The following is a 10,082-nucleotide window of genomic DNA, read 5'->3' as shown; positions in this document are numbered from 1 at the left end:
AGCGAGGGGATTAAGGGTTATGGGGAGAGGGCGGGAATGTAGAACTGAGACACGACAGATCAGCCATGATATTATTGAATGGCGGGGCAGGCTCGAGGGGCTGGATGGCCTACTCCTGCTCCTATTTCTGATATTCACAGGTTTTAAGTCAGTCCGCCTTGTGTCCAACGAGGGGCATACACGCTATGGGTCGGACTTGGGCTGCTCTTTGTTGTTTGAGATTGGCCTAGTGCTTCATGTCGTTAGTGTGTGCTTAAACTGGACCAGATACTGGGCAACACGACAGCTCAGTGACTATCGCTGTTTGTTGTGCAGACACATGGATTTGGGCCGGTGTCTGTGGGAGTTTGCGCATTCTCCCCGTGCTTGCGTGGGTTTTCTCCAGGTGTTCCGGTTTCCTCCCACACCCCAAAGATGCGCTGTGAGGCTGATTGGCAGGAATAAATTATCCCTAAATTAGTTTCCCTCAATGTGATAAGGGTCGTGGGTGGAGGGGGAGACTGATGGTGTTAAGATGGCGGCGTGGGCTCATTGGGCCGAAGGGCCTGTTTCCCAGGCTGTTTTTGTTCTTTGTTCTTTGTTAAATATATTTAGCGAGGTAGCCTCCACCACTTCAACGGGCAGAGAATTCCAGAGACTCACCACCCTTTCGAGTGAAGAAGTTCCTCCTCAACTCTGATCTAAACTGCACCCCCCCTTATCTTGAGGCTGTGCCCTCTAGTCCTGCTATCCTCTCTAATCGGGAAGAATCTCTCTACCTCTACCCTATCCACCCCTCCATTATCTTATATGTCTCTGTAAAATCCCCTCAGTACAGCCACAGTACAGGCCCTTCGGCCCTCGATGTTGTGCCGAGCTGTGTCCAATCCCAAGATCAGTCTATCCCACTCCCTATCATTCTGGTGTGCTCCATGTGCCTATCCAATAACCGCTTGGAAGTTCCTAAAGTGTCCGACTCCTCGATCAAAGCAGGCAGTGCATTCCACACCCCAACCACTCTCTGAATAAAGAATATACCTTGGATATCCTTCCGATATCTCCCACCATGAACCTGTAGTTACGTCCACTCTATCGATTTGCCTCATCATCTTATAAACCTCTATTAAGTCGCCTCTCATCCTTCTCCGCTCTAAAGAGAAAAAAGATATGCTCCAGTTTCCTCCCACAGTCCAATGATATGTGGGTTAGGTTGATTGGCTCTGCTAAATTCACTCTAATAGGCTTAGCAGGGTAAATATGTGGGGTTACGGGAATCGGGCCTGGGTGGGATTGTGTAGACTTGATGGGCCGAATGGCCTCCTTCTGCACTGTGGGGATTCTATGATTTCTCAGCCCATGTTGCATTTTGCCAGTGGTTTGAAGGGATCTGCTGCTGAGGTTCAGCTGGTACGCCCACCAACCATTGGGCTGTTGGGGAGAGTCTCCTGTTCAGAACCCCTCAGTCCGCATTCATGCCAGGCAGGAATAGAACCATAGATCCTGCCAGACTGGCCAGTGAGGTGGGATCAGGGAGAGCGAGCCAACTGGATACAAAATTGGCTTGCCAGGAGGAGGTGGGGGTGGAGGATTGCTTTCAGACTGGAGGCCTGTGACCAGCAGCGTGCCGCAGGGGGAGGCGCTGGGTCCACTGTTGTTTCTCATTGATGTCAACGATTTGGATGAGAATGTAGGAGGCACGGTTAAAAAGTTTTCAGATGACTCCAAAAATGGTGGCGTAGCGGACAGCGAAGAAGGTCATCGACAACGGGATCTCCACCAGCTGGGCGGAGGAATGGCAGATGGAGTTTAATCCCGATAAATCCGAGGTGTTGCATTTTGGTAAGACAAACCAGGGCACAGTTAATGGCCCTGGGGAGTGCTGTCGAACAGAGAGAGCTGCGGCGGGGTGGGGGGGAAGGCACAGAGTCCCTTAAAATGGCGTCACAGGCTGATGAAGAAGGCATTTGTCACACTTATCTTCGTTGGTCAGAGTACAAGACTTGTACAAGACATCAGTAAGGCCGCATTTGGAGTCCTGCGTACAATTCTGGTCACCCTGCTGCAGGAAGGGTGTTATTAAACTGGAAAAGGTGCAACAAAGATTTGCAAGGATGTTACCGGGACTGGAAGATTTGAATTATTCCAGTGGGAATAAGCCCCACCTACAGCTATTTAATATGTTTCATGTGAGGGCGCACTGCAGTGCATAGTGTGAGAGATTCATTTGGAACCTCGTGCAAAATAAAAAGCAGTGGGATTTATATCAGTTTTCACATGAATTCAACATTTAGAATTTTATTGGGAGAATCACCAAATGTGTCCTCCACCAACAGCGCCCCCAGTGTATCACACCGACAGTGCCCCCAGTGTATCACACTGACAGCGCCCCCAGTGTATCAGACTGACAGTGCCCCCAGTGTATCACACTGACAGTGCCCCCAGTGTATCACACCGACAGTGCCCCCAGTGTATCACACTGACAGTGCCCCCAGTGTATCACACCGACAGTGCCCCCAGTGTATCACACTGACAGTGCCCCCAGTGTATCACACTGACAGCGCCCCCAGTGTATCAGACTGACAGTGCCCCCAGTGTATCACACTGACAGTGCCCCCAGTGTATCACACTGACAGTGCCCCCAGTGTATCACACTGACAGTGCCCCCAGTGTATCACACTGACAGTGCCCCCAGTGTATCACACTGACAGCGCCCCCAGTGTATCACACTGACAGTGCCCCCAGTGTATCACACCGACAGCGCCCCCAGTGTATCACACCGACAGCGCCCCCAGTGTATCACACTGACAGTGCCCCCAGTGTATCACACTGACAGCGCCCCCAGTGTATCACACTGACAGTGCCCCCAGTGTATCACACTGACAGTGCCCCCAGTGTATCACACTGACAGTGCCCCCAGTGTATCACACTGACAGTGCCCCCAGTGTATCACACTGACAGTGCCCCCAGTGTATCACACTGACAGTGCCCCCAGTGTATCACACCGACAGTGCCCCCAGTGTATCACACTGACAGTGCCCCCAGTGTATCACACTGACAGCGCCCCCAGTGTATCACACTGACAGTGCCCCCAGTGTATCGCTTGAAACCCAGGTGAAGGTGCCAGGTTCACACTTTCTGTAGAGCTGTTGTAAATGGTACCAGGGTGAGCTCACGATGGGCTCTGGCCTTAGTGCCCACAGAGAGAGCTCGCTGATGGGTTTCACGCCATTCCGCAGGGGAGCGGCCCCCCCCAAGATCAGACTCCGGAAACTCGCCAGCGTAAATTGTGGTCTCCAGATTTCCAGCTCCTCCTCACTGATGGAGAGGGTGGACTCAAAGCTACCCTCCCCCTCCCACCCTTGTTCCTCCTTTCTAATGTCAGGTGCCAGTCCTGTTGTTCTCTACATGGATCCCACATCCTCCTTCTCATTGCGTTCCATAATGAGGGTATCGGACGATTCAGGATCACAATCATTCCGACTACTCGGAATGAAATGGACAGAAAAGTCAGAGTCAGGGAATGGAGTTCCTGAACTGCTCCTACAGGACTCCTTTCCAATCTGATTTGTGTGAAGCCCAAGATGGGAAAATCGCGATCGGATCGAATAATGAGGAATGGAACGGGAACCTGGAAGAGGAGTAAAAGCAGGAATTTGGTGGCCCAGGGGCTGTTTGAGGCCTACAAGACGTTTTGTTGACTGTTACCCACAGGTGGACTTGCCACGTTCTGCTGGTTACTATCCGGGTCCTTTCTTCCGATCGGTGTGACTGAAGTGATACAGGTGTACAGCAAGGGTACATGAAGTGAGGTGGGTGCTGGTTGTACACAACGTTAACTGTAAGGGCCGTGCATTCCAAAGAACAAAGAACAAAAACAGCCCGGGAAACAGGCCCTTCGGCCCAAAGAGCCCGCGCTGCCATCTCGACACCACCAGTCCCCCCCTCCCCCCATGACCCCTGTCTAATGTTTTCTGGCCATCCAGATTGAGGGAAACTAATTTAGGGACAATTTATTCCTGCCAATCAGCCTAACAGCACATCTTTGGGGGTGTGGGAGGAAACTGGAGCACCCGGAGAAAACCCACGCAAGCACGGGGAGAATGCGCAAACTCCCACAGACACCGGCCCAAATCCATGTGTCTGCACAGCAAACAGCGATAGTCACTGAGCTGTCGTCTTGCCCAGTATCTGGTCCAGTTTAGGCACACACTAACGACATGAAGCACTAGGCCAATCTCGAACAACCGAGAGCAGCCCCAGTACGACCCATCGCGTGTATGCCCCTCGTTGGACACGAGGCGGACCGACTTAAAACCTGTGAATGAAAAGAGAAAAAACATTATTGTCATACCATACCCATTTACATTACCAGGGACGCCCCAATGCTAATGACCCTTATTTAAAAGGATCTCCTATATCCACCCATCTCCAACTCAGTCATGTGCCTGTCTAAGTTACTTTTAAAGGACTCTAGCGTGTTTGCCTCCACCACCTTACTTGGCAGAACATTCCATACCCCCACTACCCTCTGTGTGAAAAACCTCCCTCTAATGTCTGTGTTGTACCTCTCCCCCCTCACCTTCAGCCCATGGCCCCTTATCCTGTGTGTCTCTATCATAGGAAATAGCTTACGTCTGTTTACTCTATCTATACCCTTCATAATCTTACATACCTCTATTAGATCCCCCCTCAGTCGGTGTCTTTCAAGGGAAAAGAGCCCCAATTTATTCAATCTTTCCTCGTACCCAGTCCTTCCATACCAGGCAACATCCTGGTAAACCTCCTGTGCACTCTCTCCAGAGTCTCCGCGTCCTTCCGGTAGTAAGGCAACCAGAACTGGACACAGTACTCCAAATGCGGCCTAACCAACGTTCTGTACAACTGCAACATTGGACTCCAGCTCTTATATTCTATACCCCTTCCTATAAAGGCTAACATACCATAGGCTTTCTTCACCACACTCTCCACTTGCACTGCCACCTTCAAAGACTTGTGCACTTGCACCCCCAGGTCTCGCTGCGATTCTATACGCCTTACGGGCTTACCCTTTATCATATAACTTCCCCCTACATTCTTCAGGCCCAAATGCATCACCTCACATTTATCCGGATTAAACTCCATTTGCCATGTATCTGCGCAATATACCAGCTTATCAATATCCCGCTGTATTGCCAGACACTGCTCCTCACTGCCCACCAATCCAGCCATCTTAGTGTCATCAGCAAATTTGCTGATCACACCACCTACTCCCTCTTCCAAATCATTTATATACACTACAAAGAGAAGAGGTCCCAGTACCGAGCCCTGCGGCACACCACTAGTGACAGACCTCCAGCTAGAAAAGGACCCCTCCACTACTACTCTCTGTCTCCTCTTTGCAAGCCAGTTCTCTAACCATCTGGATACCTGGCCACATATCCCATGAGCTTTAATCTTCTGTACCAACCTGCCATGAGGGACCATGTCAAACACCTTACTGAAATCCATATAGACGACATCAACGGCTCGTCCTTCGTCGACCGTTTTCCCTCCATATCCAGTCAACAGCCAACATTCTCAACCACCAACACCCCTTTCGTTTTTACCAATTGACGACAGTCCGAGTCATGTCGGAACAATGAAGTATTTTCTATAACTTGTTCTGAAATATTTGCCGTTTGGACACAATCTTATTGGAGACTGGTGGTGAACACGGCCGATTCCAACCGTTCAGCCCAATGAGCTGAAGGAAGGCCACTCATCCGGCCCACTCACGAGCCCAGGCTGCTCATGACTAATCTAGGCAATAGTGACCATAATATCCGCAGTAATGGAGCAGGCTAACAATCTGACAAAAGTTAACAGGTTGGTGAAAATCCCATTCTGAGGGGTTGATATTGAACTATATGTTCCCAAGATGTGGGTCCCTCTGGCTACATCGAGATTTGTTGCCCAGACCTAATTGCCCTCACACACGTCCGCGAGTGGAATGCCTGCAGTCCCTGGGGTGCAGGGACACCCACAGTGCTGTCAGAGAGGGAATTCCAGGATTTTGACCCGGCGACAGCGAAGGAACAGCGATATCGTTCCCAGTCAGGATGGTGTGTGACTTGGAGGGAGCCTCGCGGGCGGGGCTGTTCCCATCTCCGTGCTGTCCTTCTCCATCCAGAGATTGCAGGTTCGGAAGGTGCTGCTCACGGAAGCTCGGTGCGTCGCTGCCTGGGAATGGTGCATTACCCTGTCGATCGTACACACGGCTGGCGCTGTCCGTCAGTGCTCCAGGAAGGGGATGTTTAAGAACATAAGAAGATAAGAAATAGGAGCAGGAGTCGGCCATCTAGCCCTTCGAGCCTGCCCCGCCATTCAATAAGATCATGGCTGATCTGAAGTGGATCAGTTCCACATTCCCACCCTCTCCCCATAACCCTTAATCCCCTCGCTTATCAAAAACCCATCAACCCGCGTCTTAAAAATATTTAGCGAGGCAGCCTCCACCACTTCAACGGGCAGAGAATTCCAGAGATTCACCACCCTTTGAGTGAAGAAGTTCTTCCTCAACTCCGTTTTAAACCGCCCCCCCCCCCTTTATCTTGAGGCTGTGCCCCCTAGTCCTACTGTCCTTTCTGAGCAGGAAGAGTCTCTCCACCTCTATCCTATCCATCCCATTCATCATCTTATACGTCTCAATGAGATCTCCCCTCATTCGTCTAAACTCTAACGAGTACAAGCCTAGTTTATTCAGCCTCTCCTCATAGCTCAACCCCCTCAACTCCGGTATCAGCCTAGTAAACCTCCTCTGCACTCCCTCCAAGGCCAAAATATCCTTGCGTAAGTACGGCGCCCAAAACTGCACACAGTACTCCAGCTGCGGCCTCACCAATGCCCTATACAGCCGCAGCAAGACCTCCCTAACTTTTATATTCAATCCCCCTCGCTGTTCCCTGGTAAGCTGGTGAGTGGGATGCCAAACACAGGGGCTGCTTTGACAGGATGGTGTCAAACTCCACGCAAGTTCTTGGAGTTGCGGACAGCCGGACAAGGGGGAATATTTCTTCACATCCCTGGCAATGAATCTGTGACCTTGCTGTTTCTCTGCATCAAGAAGATTCACAAGCTCTTTAATAATGGCAAACCATTGGCAGGATTGCTGAGGCCCAATCCCAGGCTGAATAATTTTCAGCAATGCCTTTAAAGGGAAATGGTTCCTGCCAAAACTCTGCAGCTGCTACTCCAGACCTGACCCTCTCCAGTGTGGGGGAGACCCATGTCGTACTCCCCCGTAAGGTTTATGGATTCCTGTCTCACTTTTAGAAGCCTTGTTTCAGGGCCTGTTAGGGAGGCAGGGCCACTTTTGACGTTTTGTAAATATGTGGAGCATTTCTCTGTCAAATTAACAATCTTGCATGACGCTGGTGAAGTAAAATGTGTACTTTTCTGGGTTTGTTTCGGGGTCCCGTGGAACGATCCGATAAGACGCACACAAACCAATACTGCATCGTTGCTCCTCTCAATACTATTGCCCAATGCCTCCTAAATAACCTGACAATATTTGCAACCAGTCACCAACAATGGGTGTTCATATTCCTTTCTGTGACAGGTCGGGGCATTAGCTGGTGAATCTTGAAAGAGGGGAAAATTAAGGATGATCGAGGGGGGTGAGTTAAAGGGGCAGGCAGACAGGATACAGGAAAAGCAACAGAGCCCAAGATTTCTTCCTCTGGCCCTCGTGTCAACATATTATTCAGCAAAACAGTCCAACCATTCTTTGTAATGAGTGGACAGGGATGGGCCAGTCCGGACTGAACGTTCAACATGTGTTTATCTCAACACAGAAGTGTGCCACCCAGCGATAGGCAAGAGGGTCCCACCTACCAGTTATTCAGCCTATAACATTGGGATTTCTCTCTGGGATGTGCCCGGCTGCTGCCTATAAAAATCAGACAGAAACGGCAGAACAACACAGCTTTTCTGTGCGAGAGACAGCAGTGAGGTCTTAACAGCCAAAATGGTGCACTGGACTCAAGAGGAGAGAGATGAAATTACCAAGACATTCCATAGTGTCAATGTGAAGGCCCTTGGAACTAAAGCCCTGGAGAGGTAAAGTGCGGATGCAATATTATCTCAATATAATTCATGCTTCATTTTTTTCACACCAATTTATTATGTTGGGTGTTCCGATAACTTAAGAGAGTTGGTTGTAAAGGTTTCATTGAAGCTGCTGTCGACTTTGCTCAAATGATTCATTGATTCAATCGGAGATTGAAATTGAATCTCAAACTTGACACTGAGTTGAGTTATTTTGCTCTTTCCCTCCAGGATGTTCATCGTCTATCCCTGGACCTCCCGTTACTTTAGCAGGAAACCCAACTTCAGTGCTGAGAGTCATGCAGCTATCGTGGTCGGTGCCCTGGAACTCGCCGTGAAACATCTGGATGATGTCAAGTCACACTTTACAGAGATCAGCAAAAGACATGCTGACGACCTGCACATCGATCCTGGGAGCTTCCACGTAAGGAAACAAATTCATTTTTAAAATATATACCTTCCGTTTTACAACCCAGAAGGGAAAAAAAAAAGTTCAGATCAGTATTCTTATTTCCCCGTTTTACTGGGGTTTTTTTTCCCCCTCTGGATAAAGTGCATTTATTGGTACAAAGCCAGCAGGAGTCAGATACACTGATACATCAACTGGTTTCAGGTTGGCTTGTGCGTCTTCTCATTGGTTGTACAATGTTTTACACAGGGTCACAAGCTGGTCTCAGTCAAGACTTGTCGACCCTACAACTTTCCCCCTTGAATATTTTCTGAGCAAGTCTTCGAGTTCCAAGTTTAACCCATTCGGGGGTGTGTTTTGTTTCGAAAATCAATTAACGGCTCTTTCCTTTTGTTTCCTCGTAGCTGCTGACTGACTGTTTCGTTGTGGAGCTCGGTCAGGCCAAGAAGGACACTTTCTCTCCCCACGTCCACGCAATTTGGACTAAGTTCTTTCAGGTGGTCATTGATGCTATTTCCAAGCAGTACCATTAAATCTCCAGCAACATCAGCTTCGTGTCTTTCATCAAGGAATGCAATTGACAAAAAGATTCATCGAGAACAATCTCTGTGCTAATTCATAAGAAATTGTAGACCGAGCTGTGCTAAAATAAAACTGATACATTCTTGAAAACAATGTTCCTGATTGCATGCTATTTCTGACTCAAATTTTGGAAAATATCCCTCCTGTTGCTTCGAAATACAATAAAGAATATCAACCTCTCATTTGCCATGTGTGATTTCTTTATTTATCTTAATTGAAACAATAAATACATGAGGTAACACGGGGAAAACCAAACTTCAGGATCTATTTCTCAATCATTCTTGAATCTCCACCGCTAATTCATTCAATAAAACCATCAGTTTTATATCGACATTTCACCGATTAATTTTCAGTTTTAGATACTGGGGAGAGTGTTGATTCCTTAAGAGGAATCAAACCGCCCTCCCACCCCCCTCTGGCACTCTGAGTGACTGAGCTGTACACCGGGGGTGAAAGAAAGAGTCAAAGTGACTTAGCAAGGTTGGGACAACTGGCGGAAGCTTGCGAATTTAGGTTGACTCTTAATGAGATGCGAAGAGACAATTTGATATGAACATTGAACACTACAGCACAAACAGGCCCTTCGGCCCACAAGTTGCGCCGATCACATCTATACCTACCAAGCCGTAGAACTAGAACAAGCCATGAAGGATAAATAATATAACTATCAAATCACAGGGGAGAGACGAGTCAGAGGAATCGACCTTTCTATTTCCAAATGGTATGGTGCCTCCCTGGTAAGAGTATCACATGGGTGGGCACAAGACATCCTGCTGGGTGACAGGGAAGGGCCAAGAGTTATGGTCCACATTGAAGTCAAGGGCAGAACAAAAAAAGTGTTGAGATCTGTCAGAGCAAACAGTGGTAAGCTTTTTCCTAGATTGGAAACGCACATTACAAGGGGCCACGGGCTTAGAGTGAGGGGGTTGGGGGGAGTGGTGGGCGAGGTACAATTCAGATGTTAGTGGGAGGTTTTTCACACAGAGGGTAGTGGGGCTATGGAATGCTCTGCCAAGTAAGGTGGTGGAGGCAGGCGCGCTGGAGTTGT

At 48.9% G+C, this 10,082-nt stretch overlaps 1 protein-coding gene across 1 annotated transcript; it reads left to right on the top strand.

Moving 5' to 3' along the window:
- The first annotated feature begins 7,896 nt into the window (after nt 1-7,896).
- Nucleotides 7,897-9,216, top strand: LOC145354793 (hemoglobin subunit beta-like). Its single transcript, XM_080206277.1, has 3 exons — nt 7,897-8,055; nt 8,275-8,467; nt 8,857-9,216. Exons 1-3 carry the CDS (start codon nt 7,964-7,966, stop codon nt 8,983-8,985), a joined length of 414 nt encoding a protein of 137 aa, XP_080062403.1. The 5' UTR covers nt 7,897-7,963; the 3' UTR covers nt 8,986-9,216.
- Nucleotides 9,217-10,082: the final 866 nt, after the last annotated feature.

Source organism: Carcharhinus amblyrhynchos, chromosome 18 (genome assembly GCF_965287045.1).
Source record: "Carcharhinus amblyrhynchos chromosome 18, sCarAmb.v2.hapA, whole genome shotgun sequence".
Lineage (NCBI taxonomy): Eukaryota > Metazoa > Chordata > Chondrichthyes > Carcharhiniformes > Carcharhinidae > Carcharhinus > Carcharhinus amblyrhynchos.
The sequence above is the reverse complement of the archived record's forward strand: the minus strand, read 5'-3'. Positions and strand labels throughout refer to the sequence as shown.

Excerpts from the sequence above, each read along its gene's own strand:
- LOC145354793 (XM_080206277.1), top strand. The coding sequence starts at position 7,964 with ATGGTGCACTGGACTCAAGAGGAGAGAGATGAAATTACCAAGACATTC. Across the intron at positions 8,056-8,274 it reads GGAACTAAAGCCCTGGAGAG|GATGTTCATCGTCTATCCCT; the intron begins GTAAAGTGCGGA and ends CTTTCCCTCCAG. Across the intron at positions 8,468-8,856 it reads TCGATCCTGGGAGCTTCCAC|CTGCTGACTGACTGTTTCGT; the intron begins GTAAGGAAACAA and ends GTTTCCTCGTAG.